At 40.2% G+C, this 14,821-nt stretch overlaps 1 protein-coding gene across 4 annotated transcripts in view; it reads right to left on the bottom strand.

Annotated features, from left to right (window-relative positions):
- The window catches only part of MYO1B (myosin IB), a 193,759-nt gene that overhangs the window by 74,022 nt on the left and 104,916 nt on the right, over window positions 1-14,821 (bottom strand). For all 4 annotated transcript variants that reach the window (XM_007108448.3, XM_055089170.1, XM_007108449.4 and 1 more), the window contains exons 5-6: window positions 6,888-6,992; window positions 2,649-2,695 (exon numbers count right to left, since the gene is read on the bottom strand). In XM_007108448.3, coding sequence (XP_007108510.1) covers window positions 2,649-2,695; window positions 6,888-6,992 — 152 coding nt within the window. The remainder of the gene's footprint in view (window positions 1-2,648; window positions 2,696-6,887; window positions 6,993-14,821) is intronic.

Below are 14,821 nucleotides of genomic sequence, written 5' to 3'. Positions count from 1 at the left end.
AAAAAAAAAAAAAAAAAAAAGAAAGGTATTCATTCATCAATAAATCAATGTTTTCTGAGTGTCCACTATGGCACCGGCCCTGCTGTAGCTCCTGGGGCCACATCAGTGAACAAGAGGCCAAGGTGCTCGCTTCCTCCACTCCTACTCTCCAGGGCCAATGATGATGTAAACGGGGGAAGGAAGCACAGTGACTCCAGAGACTGCTGAATGCTTAAAAACATGAAAATGGGATGAAGTCACAGAGTCTACAGATGGCATCATGGAAGTGACATCTGAGATAAGACCTAAATGATACAAGACGCCAGCCATACAAAGATCTGGGAACAGAATGCATGGTGTAGAAGGACTGGCAACAGCAAAGGCCCAAGTCCAGGAAGCACTCGGCACACCTGCCAGTCACGAAGGCCTGTGTGACTGAGGCCCAGGGAGCCGGGCAAGGCTGGGCCGGCCCACCTTGCGTGGGGAGGCTTGGGGGAGCCCAGGCTATATTCTAGGTGCAAGGGTACCGCAGAGGCTGTCAGCCGGCAGGGGACGGCAGCTTGTAAAGATCACTCCGGCTACTGGTGGGGAAAAGACTGCAGGCTGCAAGAGGATATGCAGGGAGACCTAAGTTTAACTATGTTTAAAAGAAAACCCGGAGGTTTCAAACAAATGAATGAATTGTGTGTGTGTTTCTATTCTTACTGAATGACAGGAGTGGTAATGAGATTTTCCAGACCCTAGAGCACTCTCTCTCACACTCTCCAGTGCCCCACTCAGCTCCTGGCACACCGCAGACACTCAACAAAATCCCCCTCCAAAGTCCTTAGTTGAGAACAGTGATGTTCGAAGCCTTAAACTGTTTTTTCTTTTTTCCCCAAAGCAATGAGTCTCTTTTACTAGAAGCTCAATATGCCAAGTTAAAGTGCTGGGGTAAGGGTCACTGTGAGGCACCTCCATGGGAACAGTGGTCCACACTGTCAGCTACAATGAGGTGCAGGGTCTCCCAGATTTCTCAGCAAAGAGATCAAAAAATTTATTTGGAGTTAACCCGTCAAACACAGTTGAAGGAAATGTAATTTCCCTGGAGTCATAAACCTCTGTTATATATACAGTAGTGATTTTAAATACAGTAGAGTCCTACTATAATATTATAACATAGACTTGAGTGTACTACTGGTCAAAGTCACACCCACAAAGCAGAGAAATTACTAAAAACTGGGCATGAAATGATTTAGCCTATAATCAAGTATTAATCTCATATCCTAATACCCGTGTTATGATAGGATTTCTCTGAAGTTACTTAACAAGCCAAATCACCTGCCAAGCCTTTCGCTAGATTTTCCGATGTCTCTAAGTACCAGTGACTCTTTAAGCAATACGGTTTTCTGTATTTTTACGGCCTACAGACTAAATATATTTGCAAGTATTTTTTTTAAAGTGTGTGTATATGAGATTTACCAATAGCAAAATTAAAATCTCTATCCCATAAAGAAGCTTGATCTATTGGAATTACTTCTATCTGCCCACACTTTGCATCTAATTCTATTTATGTAATGAGATTAGTCATGTTACCACAACAGGAAAAGGCATGGCTCACATCAGTTTTAACAACTTAAGGGGCTAATCCAATGGAAAAAATTCACTGCCTTGGAATTAGGAACCTTAGCCTTCCACTTTCCAATCTATCAAAACTATCTCCACCTGAGGTCATTTGCATGCCTTAAGCACAGCATAACGCCAATGAGAAAAAAGCAAAAAGGGGTCTAAAAGAAGCTGGGGAGTTGGAGGTGTGGGGATGCAGGAAGGGTCTCTGGCAGCGAGGCACGGACGACCATCAATAATGGTCCCAAGTAATGTATATGCAAAGACAGCTTGTAAAGCAAATGATCTTTTATTATGAAATTTATAAAACTGGCTCAACTATAGAAAAAAAGCCATCGATTTCAAAATGCCACCATCACACTCAACATATTTCCCCCAGCTGCCTCCAGGCAGTGTGTGTCCCTGTAAAGACCAGAGGCAGGAAAGAAGGCAGCACAGATGGGGAGACCCAGGGGCTGATGTGCCAGAGTGCACACTGCAGAGGTGGGAGATGAGGCTGGAAAGGTTTCTACTATGGGAATTAGCATTTTCCAACTCAGCCAGACTCGAAACATCAATTAGCTTCAGTTTTTACTATTCAGGCCTCCCCACACCCCCCATTAGCTGCCAAACTTATTGATTTTACCTCTATAAAGTTTTAGGATACACCTCCATCCTTTCTGGCCCCACTGAAGAACGGACAAGAGCTGTAGAGTATACAAACTTGACACCTAGTTTACCCTTGTTTCTATGGAATTTCTGAGTCTTAATTATGATTTCTAAATATCAAAACTCACATTAGTAAAGAGTTACTCTAAACAGCCTCATTTAAATTGCTCATGGAATTTTATGATAGATGACAAGAAAACATGAGAAAAAAGATAGCCTGTCACTCCAAGAAGAATTAAAAAGGAAAATTCCAGAAAGCAGAAAAATAGTCCTTATAGAACTTTTACCCTATGTCTCAATATGGTGTTTCTTATTTTTTAAATGTGTGTATTAAGAAATATTAAACATCTACTGGTTGTTTAAACACACATGAGCTAAATATTAGTGTTAACACTTATGCTTATACAAATACTTACAAATCTAGAGGAGTTGTCATTCCTTACAGTCTTGGCATTTCCAAATGCTGGTAGGAAAGAAATAGATGTGTGGTCAAGTGACAGAAAATTAATTTCAAGCCAAAAAATAAAACAAATGTAATATTTGACATCCATAAATCCTAGAAATGCAACTTGTAGCAATGACATTTCTGTCCAGAAAATTTCCATAGAAACTACTTAACACGAGTCTTAATAAGCTGCTAAAGCTTCCATGTCTTTTTATAAGTTCATAGAAAGAGTCATTCCTACGATTCACAGAATTTTTTTCAAGTACTACTGTAAACTGAATCCTGTCTAATTCAACACATTTTAACTGTTTTGATAGTAGTCAGCTGAATGGCGAGCAAGCAGGGCTTCTGTGCTCTTCTCCCATTATTAACAATGAATAAGGTTATTTTAGAGGTGACTACTTAACATTAAGAAAGGTTTTATGAAACTCAATTGATGAGGTTTTCAGGTGGAAAAAGGCATGAGAAACTTTAAATTGTTTAACTTCGAAATAAAAGGTATTTAAATGTGATTAAATATATAACTGAAATACAAAAAGAGTAAGAGACTGGGAAACTAACATCATTTCCAATAGGCTAAGAATACCATATAGTAACATCATTTCCAATAGGCTAATACCATATAGTTTCATTAGTTTATGTCCATCAGACCTAAGTGAAACTTTCCAGAAAAAAAAAAAAAAAAATCAGCCCACAATGCAAAAATCCAAGTTTTTCCCAATCTTAGCTGCTTCGAGGAGCTAGAATATCCCACAGGACGCCCTTTCAAATGAAAGCACATAAGAACCACAGGGATGACACTGCCCCAGGCACAGAATGCTCCTGTTTGACAAAGGTATTTCAGTGTCATGAGGTAAAATGACTGCTTCATCAAGCTTGTGCACAAGATAGGAGCAAATTAATCTGGGCTTTGGTAGTAGAGGATTTAAGTGGAATAAATTTAAGTCGTTTAAGAAGAGGGGATCCCTGTTTGATGCTCTGAAGCCTAGCAGTGCACCTCAAACTTTAACGTGTAAACCAATCACCTGAGGATCTTGTTCAAGTGCACACTTTGGTTCAATGAGTCAAGGGATGGGCATGAAATTCTGCTTCTCTAACAATACCCTCCCACCCCACCCCGAGGCTGTTACTGGGATCCGTGGGCCACACGGCAGCCATCAAGGACTGCAGAGTGATGCACGATAATGCGGCAAACAGAAATGAATCTTTAAATTAAGAGGGCGGGCATCAAATCCCTGGAAGCCTCCACAACTTCATTAAATTAAGATTAGCGTAACAAGAGCTCACATGATTAACAATGGCTAAAAGCTGGTTCAAGTTTTGAAAGCAATCACCTGATCAAGATGTGTAACGCTCACTGTGGATATTCAATAGCCAAACCTGCTGTGTTATATTTCACATTAGCTAGTATTTTTATGTTTTTGATTGTAAAAAAAAAAAAAAATAGTTGGCTCCTGCTAGTTAAGACAAAATTTAAAGTCAACACAGGGCAAGTTCTTTGATTCAGAGATTCCACTTGGAATGGATGGGTATGGTTTTGTAGGTCCCCGACACCAAATTCTCTCTTCAACAGAAAATAAGCTGAGACGTTATATTATGTAAGGAAACCTGCACATGCGAAACACTCAAAAAAGGATGCTGAAGAGGTTCACATCCTTATCCTACGTCCACCACCAGCTAAAGGATTTTAATAAATGCAACCTTGATAATGGTGAGTGTTGACCTAGTCATCATGAAGACCACGACATTTTTCGTGTTTTCATAGGCTAGATCTTTGTGGTGGGTGTCAACACGCAGGGATGCCAATTAACTAATTTGCACAGCCCCGAAGTCCAGCACGAGATGCTGACACATAAAGGAGAGTTTATTGTGGCTTGAAGGTCAAGGGCAAGTGAAGGAATTGCTTCAAAAAAACTTTATTCAGGGTGCCATTTGCAAGCCATAAACCATCTTTTCATCAAACAAATCTGAGTTGCACATTACTAAACACAGCTCTAAACACTAAAGTCTTTTACTGTGAGCCACAGAATCAAAAACAAGTGTTCCATTATAGAACACTTGAGACACATTCCTCAATTGTTTTTTTTTTTTCGGTATGCGGGCCTCTCACTGTTGTGGCCTTTCCCGTTGCGGAGCACAGGCTCCGGACGCGCAAGCTCAGTGACCATGGCTCACGGACCCAGCCGCTCCGCGGCATGTGGGATCTTCCCAGACCGGGGCACGAACCCGTGTCCCCTGCTTCGGCAGGCGGATTCTCAACCACTGCGCCACCAGGGAAGCCCTCAATTGTTTTTTTTAAGTTCATTTTTCTAAATGTTCATTTACAGTAGCAGCTCCAGTTAAAAAGTAAAGAATTCCCACAAAAGATAATACATGCCCACAGTAGACATTTCTCCCAGTTCCTGCACTGGGGCCTAGTTTCAAATACCATTGAATAAAGGGCCAGATTCTAATCACAGATGCAAGCTATAGCATTCCACAGTGTTTCTCCTTTAGATCACAGCATTCTTAAAATAAGCATCTATAGAAATATAACACATGTATAGCATCCTAACTAAAAGCAAAAGACAGTAAGCAAAAAGTAAAAGACTGGAATAATAAGATAAAGATAATAGCTTCTTTATTTGTTAAGGTCCTGAAGGGGAAGAAAGATCAATAACAATGTAACAGGTGTTCTGGCCTTTGCTTCTCACAAGCAAAGTATTCTCATGAGTTTTATTTCACTGTCTGGAGGATAAAGATGCATGGTGCCTCCTTGTAATAAAGTGGAAGGAGGGACTAGGCCTGAGTAACAAAGACAACGGGCAGGGTTCTGTTCCTCCATACTGGGGCGGGGAGGGGGGGGTCTCCCCCCACAGAGCAGTTCTGCTTTAATCCATGTTAAATCTTGACCTTCCATGACTTCGAACAAAGGGCTGAACCAAACTACTCTTCTAGACCAGAGGTTCTGATCAAGGTGGTCTTGATTCCCACAGGGGACATCTGGCATTGTCCGGAGACATTTTCAATGGTAACAACTAGAGGCAGGGGTGCTATTGGCACCCAGTGGTTAGAGGCCAGGGATATTGCTAAACATCCTACACTTCACAGGACAGCACCTCACAGCAAAGACTTATCCAGTCTAAAATGTCAACAGCACCAAGGTTGAGAAACTTACTCTACCCCAACAACTGTGTTAAATGACAACACTGGCATGCTTACAATATAAAGCAAGGCAAAGGGCTTTCCAGCAATAGGAAGAGGCTTTGAGTTACTGTTTCCAACATAAGGATGGTTTATACTGATGGTTTATGCCAACCTCCATGGCAGAAGGGGACTTATCTCTGGCTTTGTTTTCTGATGGTATTATGAACTAAATGTTTGTGTCCCTACCCGACCCCACCCCCCAATTCATATTTTGAAGCTCTAACCCCCAACGTAATGGTATTTGGAGATGGGGCCTCTGGGAGGTAATTAGATGAGGCCAGGAGTCAGCACCCACCTGCCCATCATCCCCCCTCCCCCTCCCACATACACACACAAAGAAGAGGTCATGTGAGCACACAGCAAGATGGCAGCTGCCTACAAGCCAAGGCTTCAGAAGAAAACTTACCTTGCCAGCAGGTGATCTTAGACTTCTAAGCCTCCAGAAGTGTGAGAAAATAGATTTCTGTTGTTTAAGCCACCCAATCTATGGTACTTTGTTATGGCAGCCCCAGCTGACTAACAGACACAGATGGCCAACCACAGAATTTGGGCTCTAAAGTCAGGTTTAGGCTTTTTGTAACCCTGAGAAAACTGGTCCTTAAATATTTCTCTGGCATAGCCTTGGTTTCCCTGACAACACAAATCACCAGCCATGGGTGTTATCCTGAATGATAAAATAGCACTGCCCTCACATTGCTCTTTTCCACCAAGTTTCTCCCAGCTGTCAAGTCAAATGCAAATATCAATTGATTATTATTAAGCAAAATGTAAGTAATTCAAATAAAAATTAAAAGGGAGAAAAATGACTGCAAGCGGGAGAGCTCCTTTTACATGAGTAAAACGTTCCCTCCTTCAAGAGCGTGAAGCCAGGAGTTCCTAGGATGCGGCTACCTTTTGCTCAGCAGGTCTGGGCCTGACTCTCCCCCTCCCAGCCCACCTCCCAGCACACCAGGTGCCGGAAGTGCCCTGAAAACTGGATTTACCGTTCGAGTCACACTGACCCAATGTATACAGAAAATCCTACCTTCCAGGACTGGGTTGGACTGTAAAAGCTGTTCTTTGACTTGATTAACTTCTGCTCCTTTTCCACAAACAGCTGCTACGTAGGACATAACAAGCTTGCTGGCCTCTGTGGATGAAAACAAGCCATATTAATAAATTAAGCAGAAAATTTTTTTTCAACTTTCAGGGGAAAAGATTTGGGAGAGAAGGCCCACTAACAGTGTTTTCAAATGATTTCACTCCTGGGAGCAAAGAATGTTTTGGAAACCTTTTAAAATATTCATGCTTTCTATTCAGACATGTCATTGATTCAGATATAACAGGAATTGTGCTTAAAGGTTATCACTGGGTTGCTAAAAAACTGGCTGAGTAAACATAGCCAACAAAATCTGAGGAGGACTATCTTCTTAAAGCAATTGTTTCTTAAAAAACTAAAAATAGAGCTACTATATGATCCAGCAATCCCACTCCTGGGCATATATCTGGAGAAAATCATAATTCGAAAAGATACATGTTCACTGCAGCACTATTTACAATAGCCAAGACATGGAAGTAACCTAAGCGTCCATCGACAGATGAATGCACAAAGAAGATGTGGTATATACAAACAACAGAATACTACTCAGCTATAAAAGAATGAAATAATGCCATCTGCAGCAACATGGATGGACCTAGAGATTATCATACTAAGTGAAGTAAGTCAGACAAAGACAAATATCATATGATATCACTTACATGTGGAATCTTAAAAAATGACACAAATGAACTTATTTACAAAACTGAAACAGACTCACACATATAGAAAACAAACTATGGTTATCAAAGGGGAAAGGAGGGGAGGGATAAATTAGGAATTTGGGAGCAACAGATACACACTACTATATATAAAATAAACAACAAGGACCTACTGTATAGCACTGGGAACTATACTCAATATTTTGTAATAACCTGTATGGGAAAGAATCTGGAAAAGAATATATATATGTATGTGTGTGTATATGTATGTATATATAAGTGAATCACTTTGCTGTACACCTGAAACTAACATAACATTGTAAATTAAATATACTTCAATAAAAATAATTTTTTTTAAAAAAGCAATCATTTATATACAATTACTATATTATACATAGGTGATTCAAGTCACAATTAACTTGATAACCTGGATGTCTTTATCAGATGTATTTTTTAAATTTAAAAGAACTGCCCTTCCTCAAAAATAGTTTCTAAATCAAACTGGTTTGCTTACAATCAGATTAAATTAATTACTCTTCAAATTGATTAAAAAACTAAGCAACTAATCTTAAGGATTTGAATACAAGAAATACAGACCTTCCAGAGCATCTTCTAGTTGTTTTTCACTCGTAGAACAAGTTCCCTGCTAAAAGAAGCAGGCCACCGGAGGCATATGAAGAATTCTTAGCTCAAACTGGTAAGGTGGGCCAAATTTGGTTTTATCCTTCTCCTATTAGTACATGTCTCCTCTCAGCACCTGTTTCCGAGAACCTGATCCTTTTAATACTGAGTTCCAAGGAATGATAACAGATATTCAGGGGAAATGAAGTCTAAAGTCAAATGAATTTGGGGCCACAGTAAGTTAGATGAAGTGAAATAGGTTTCCTTTTTAAATGGCTTCTTAAAGGAGAATGTGCATTGTGGAACTCTGGAAAAAGAGGGAGAATGCACCATCTCCCAAACTTATTTGCCATAGAATCTGTTTCTCATTCAACTGTCTTAGTTCTAATGTTCCATAATCAGGATCTGGGAAATACTCAACTATTAAATGTCAGTAGAATAAAACATGGGCCCAGGTCCAGGCAGTCAAGGCAAGAAAAACCAATCTCCCCAAATCTTGCTTTCTTGCAAGTTCTTTGCTCTGGTGCCACTGTCTGAGGGCAGGAAAGCCTTCCCCAAGTGTGAGTGGCAGTACCCCTACCTATGGGTGTAAGGGGACAAATCTCAACGCTGGTCTTTCTCACAGGGAGACCTGCAGGTGACTTCCAGCCCATTTCCCACCACTGAAGAAATAATAAATGAACAGTTGGAATGCGACCTTGGGCGCCTTGCCCAACGTGTGCTTCAGGGCCTATATACAACCCCAAAGCATCAACGAATAACAGGAGCCACAGGGAACCAAGAATCTATGCAGGCCCCATAAAGTTCTCAAGGGAGTGCTAGCAAATATGGTACAGAGGAAGCAGACGATCTCATGGACCTGAGGATTGTGGTAGGATGCTGGGTACTTCTTCAATGGTTGGAGTTAAATCTCCCTCCAGTTTGCTTTCTGGGTAATGAGAATGGGTCCAAGTGGACTCTCTGGTGGTCTGTGATGGCGGATTTCTGCAGTCTCCTTTTAAAGACTGTAACTGAGAAACATCAGTCTTTTCATCTTTGCAATACCCTCCCTCCAAAGGGCATAGTCCCTTAACACATCCTCCATTGTGTAAAGTTCCTGAGCTACGTTTTCCAACGTTCTCAGGGTTTAACTATCTAAAGGCCGGTGAACTGTAGGGACACATTTCTGCTGCTCCATCAGGCTGAACTGGCCTCAGTCATGAACAAAGAGTTGATATACTATTACATTTCATTTCACTTCTTGGTGCTACATTCCCCTCTACCCACCAGTTCACACTGGAACTCTTCTTCTGTCACTTTGGGATACTTTGTTTCTAGGCTCCCTGGCTTTCAAAGTCAGGTGAGGCTGCCCTCCCAGCAAATTCCTGACATCTCGTGCTACCTGGTCTCAAACTGTGGGCCAACTCTCCTGCATTGCCCACACATTCCAACCCTACAGTCTGGCCTCTGAAACAACTCACCTCCAGGCTTTCTCATCATGCTGCTTTCTCAGCAGCATTCTTTGCTCCCCATCCCCACCTACACTCTCACATGTATTCTGTATATTCTTCCTTGACTTGAATTTCTAGCCTTCCTACCCAGTACACTATTAGAAGAGTAGAAGCATTTATGGGCAAAATAACTGCTCCAGATAGTGGCAAACACACACACACAAATACATATGTACATATTTTAGATGAAAAGCTAAGTTTTCTTTTAGGTAAACTGGCAAAAATGGTAAAAGTCCAGGCCAGCCTATATTGCTTATTCCAGTGAATATGAACCTCACTGCAGCCAAACCTCAAACCTCAGATACATGGCTATACCCAGTTCTCTGGAAATCCTGTTCTGGTCCAGGATGGACACCATGGACAAACTGCTTTGTGTGTATGTGTGTGGGAGCAGAGGGAGGGGGGGTGATCAACCAATAATGAGAACTCTTTGGTGGCTGCTAGAATTGATTTGACCTCTCAGAGACCTTTTTTTTTTTTTTGCGGTACGCGGGCCTCTCACCATTGTGGTCTCTCCGGTTACGGAGCACAGGCTCCGGACGCGCCGGCTCAGCGGCCATGGCTCACGGGCCCAGCCGCTCCGCGGCATGTGGGATCTTCCTGGACCGGGGCACGAACCCGTGTCCCCTGCATTGGCAGGCGAACTCTCAACCACTGCGCCACCAGGGAAGCCCTCAGAGACCTTTTAATGGCCTGAACTAAATGGCATCAAATTCTCTCAGGGTCAAATCTATTTAAAAATGGCGCCAGGAGCAGATCTATTGGAATCTGGATTGGACCTACATCATATGGCTGTTAAATTGTACGTAAACCCACAATATCTACTGAGATGTAAAGATGGGTTAACTTAAATTGAAACTAGGAATCAGTTTTATTAACTTTAAAATCTATTTAAGTAATTCAAATATCATTTTTAAATATACTTTGAAGATCCTTCTTTCTAAATTGTTAAAAAGATTTTAAGCTCAGGTTCTTAACTATCTTCAGGAATTCTATTACTGTGCTCGTTTTAATAATTCATTTTTGGAAGCTGGGATTAAGGGTAATTTTCTCCAAAGTCTCATTGTCTAAAAGAGACAACTCATTATTTTTTTCCTGACATAATACTTGATCTTTAACTCAAGTAGTTCATGAGCTAGTCACTACTTTAGAAAAAATAAGTAAACCTGTACGGACAAGTTGCAAGGGCCAAGGTAGTTTAGAGGACTGTTTTCATTATATTTCAACATGCTGCAAACAGGAAGTAACAGTTATCTCATGAGGTTTTCTGCTTCATTTCCTTTGGCTCTTCTGTGCTAAAGTTCAAATAAATTTGGATCTTTATTCAAATGTTTACATATTTATCCAAATCAAAACTCTATGTAATAACCTTTATGAATGAAAAATATTATATTTCTGAGGAGAATCAAGAACTAAATTATCATCCTCCTCCATACTGCAAAGCCTAGTTCTTGAATCATGTTGACTGTCACAGGAACCAACTAAACATGACCTTGGCAAGCACAGCATAAAATCTTAAGCATTTTCCAAGGCAATACTTTTGAGTAGACCGAATACATTAGTCTAGTAATCATACTCTCAGTGACAATGTCTTGCATGTTTGCTGTAAAAATGTAAAAGGATTCTATTTAGGACAAAAAGGTGTATTCTTCACGTGTACTCAAAATACTGAAAAGCACCGCCATTCTAGATATAAGAACACTGGCATTTAAAATTGGCAAATCATAACAGCATTGCTTAGAACTCATTCTTAGTTCATCATTTTCTCTAACTCACAGGTACTTTACCTATGGAGATTTATGCACATATATATGTTTGAATGTTGAATTTTAAAATGCATTGAGTTGGACAAACAAAATATGAAGTCTTCAAAGTCAAAATATCTTCTCACCAGAAAACAGTAGAACATCTAGGGTTATCAGATATCCTGCACTAATGAACAAATGGCCTATAACAAAACATTTCTAGATCAAAATATCTAGACCAGAATTCATTTCTATAAAGAATGGAAAGGGGTTATAGATGATCATTTATGATTCTGGGAATTTTAAATTCCTGTTAAGGTAAGAATGATAACTAATTTAACTCTGTATACTCTGGTACTTTGCACTGGGTTGTGAATAGTATCTACTATATGTTATTATATAATTATGTAATAATATAATCATATAAATTCATATACTATAATATTCTTTATGTAAGAAAACATTGTGAAATAGCAATCAGTGAATGAGAAAGGGAAAACAATGAAAGACATTTGTAACCATGAGGACAAAAGGATGGGAATCTCATGGGCAAGTATGAAAACCTATGCATGGAATCGAGCAGGCTCCACATAGATACTGTGTCAGGAAAAAAAGGTAGGAATACAAGCAAGGCTTATTCTGAGGTTTTTTTTCAGAGCTAATAAATTTATCCAGGAGTTAACAAATATCGATGCATGCATTCATAGATACAAGTAATATCATAGGTCACATACATATCATATAAACTATGTCATATATGTCATATAGCATAGAGAAAGCCATACATTTATACACACACAAATACTGACATATTTATCTACTTCTATACCTCTCTATCTCCTTGGTTAAGACACCCAAGTTTTTCTAGGGACTATATGCTTACAAAGGTCTGGTGGTCCAGTGACCTAAAGAGTATGACTGCCTAAATCAAGCAAGCCATGTTTGTATACAATGAAACAAGGACTCTGTAACATAGAAGAACACCCTTTTTTCAGCAGTCCTGAGTCTGCAGTGCTGCAAAATCACCCAGCTGCAGCACATCCAAACTGACCCGACAGGCAGCTGGGAACTGCCCCAATCACTACCAAAAACATGGGTCTTGCGATGAGAAACACAGCCTCTGCTCCAAGAGGAATCATGACTGGCAATGTTTTTATTGAAATACAACTGTATGTAAGTTGCTCAGCTTCTGAAAGTTGGCCACAAAATCTGATAATTCATGTAAAACACGTGAGTCAAGAGAGACCTCTCTCACATGAGGAAGAAACAAAACAAAGCTCATGACATTTTGGCCTTGAGCTTGCTTAGCTATTCTGCTTCCATGTGGAGATATTCAGCATTGTAAAACGCACATGGATGTTTAGGCTACAGTCAGTCAGTCACATCTCTGTTGCTGACCGAGTCAGAAAACTATCACAGATGTAAAGCAGTACAAGGTCATTTGGGGTTCAGAACCAAGGGTCTTAATGAGCAAGGCAGGCTTCGTAAGTCTTTTAGCAGATGGCTGCAGAGTTCCTAGAAACTGATGTAACTGTAAAATTAGAAATCAAATAATTTATAATGCTTTCTTATATCAGGATCATCTTCTCAGGCCCACAGTTTACTCTGATGTCCTTGGAAAAATGCAGTTATGATGGTTCCCTCATGTTCTGCCTCCCTGCCCCCATCAGTGCTTGAATGATTTTCCACAAACTATTTGTATTCATGATAGTGAATTGTGAGTTCACTGCCTAGAAATAGTTGGGCACTTTTATGAGGCATGATGAATTTTTTATTTAGCACAGCAGTAATGAATTAAATAGGACCCCAAAGGATTCAAAATGTTCACATCTCTCCCTGAGTGCCCACATTATACAACCCTACAGTGTGTCTCCAGTGTTTAAGACCAATAACATCATCATCTGCCAAGGGGGGTTTACAACCTCGTTAACTTAATTACTTCTTATAAAATGAGCCCTCTGATACTACATGGTGGTTCTGTATATGCTATTAAGCAAAAACTCTCACCGAAAAGAGATACTATATGTGAGTACATAGTACATTCCAGGCCCTCAATAAATGTTAGTTCTCTTCTTCTTTCATTCATTCACTAACACAAAAATGCTAATAGCTACATGTATTCAAAAAAATTTTGGTGACTAAGATAATGTGACATTTCAAAAATGGCCTGGCATTCCTCTTCCCCACAGAATTGAGATTAAACCCCTTCTTGAAATTCCTCACACACTGTACTGCAATCTCTGTATTATTTTCCATCATTTCACTTTCCCGTAAGTAATCTCCATGAAACAGAGACATTAAACAACACAAAATCTATGCTTTACTCAAAAGTATAGTCTCATGACAATTAAAACCTTAATACAATTTGAAACAATTTCTGTACCCCTGCTTTCAGAAAGAAAGAAAAGTAGAAAAAGATGGGAATACATAAGCAAAACACTAAATGTCTCTATGGAAATGGAGAGGTAGGAGATGCTATTGGGATCTATAAATGAAAAGAAAGGGCTGAGCAGCTACCAAAGAGTATAGCGGAGTAGATATTTAAAAACAGCAGCTCTCAGGAGTAGTGTCCACTGCCCAGCACCAGGATTTTAGTGATAATGGACAAGTGAAACATCACCAGATCTAAAAAGCACAGTAGCTCAAAAACAAGACAAATGCTTCGAGTGACTTCTGGACAGTGCTACTCAAAGTACGGCCTGAGGGCCAGCGGTACTCAAAAGCTGGTTGGCCCATGGACTGCTACTGGTCTATCTACACATGAGAGTAGGCGTTGAGAAGTTTTTGTAGCAATTTGGTAGTTTATTTTGTCTGTGGAAACTAAAACCAGAAATTGGGGCCTGAATTTTCTGTCTTCTTTTATTTTATTTTTCTGGTATTGGTCAGCAGCAGACTGCAAGAGAAGGGAACCTGGTGCTTCCCAGTGGAAGGTTTGAGACGTACTGCTCCAGGGTGTCTGTGGTACCCTCTCCAGCCTCTTGCTGAAGCAGCACCTGTAAACAGAGCTTCCTACCAGAGGAGGAGGTGATGACCCTGTGAAGCAGCTGTCCATTCTTCAGCTTATGACATAGGGCAAATGGGTCCTAGAAAGGACTAAATCCAGGGGAAACGATAGGATTTCAAGTGGTGAATGGGACACTGAAACAAAGAGGACAAGTTATTGACTAGAAAAATAGAAAAGGGAAGAGAAAAATATAGAAAAGAAGGATGAACTCCATGTGCCACGAGATTTCCACCAGAGGAATAAGGTGTTTTTGTTTTTCTCAGAAAAGAATGAATGCCCTCCCTGTGAAACAGTAACAGCAATCTCCACTCAAGTTTCTCAATAAAGAAGGTACACGAGCCTACCAGGAGATGGAATTTTG

The sequence above is a fragment of the Physeter macrocephalus genome, chromosome 2 (assembly GCF_002837175.3).
Source record: "Physeter macrocephalus isolate SW-GA chromosome 2, ASM283717v5, whole genome shotgun sequence".
Classification (NCBI taxonomy): Eukaryota; Metazoa; Chordata; class Mammalia; order Artiodactyla; family Physeteridae; genus Physeter; species Physeter macrocephalus.
This window is presented reverse-complemented; position numbering and strand designations above follow the sequence as displayed.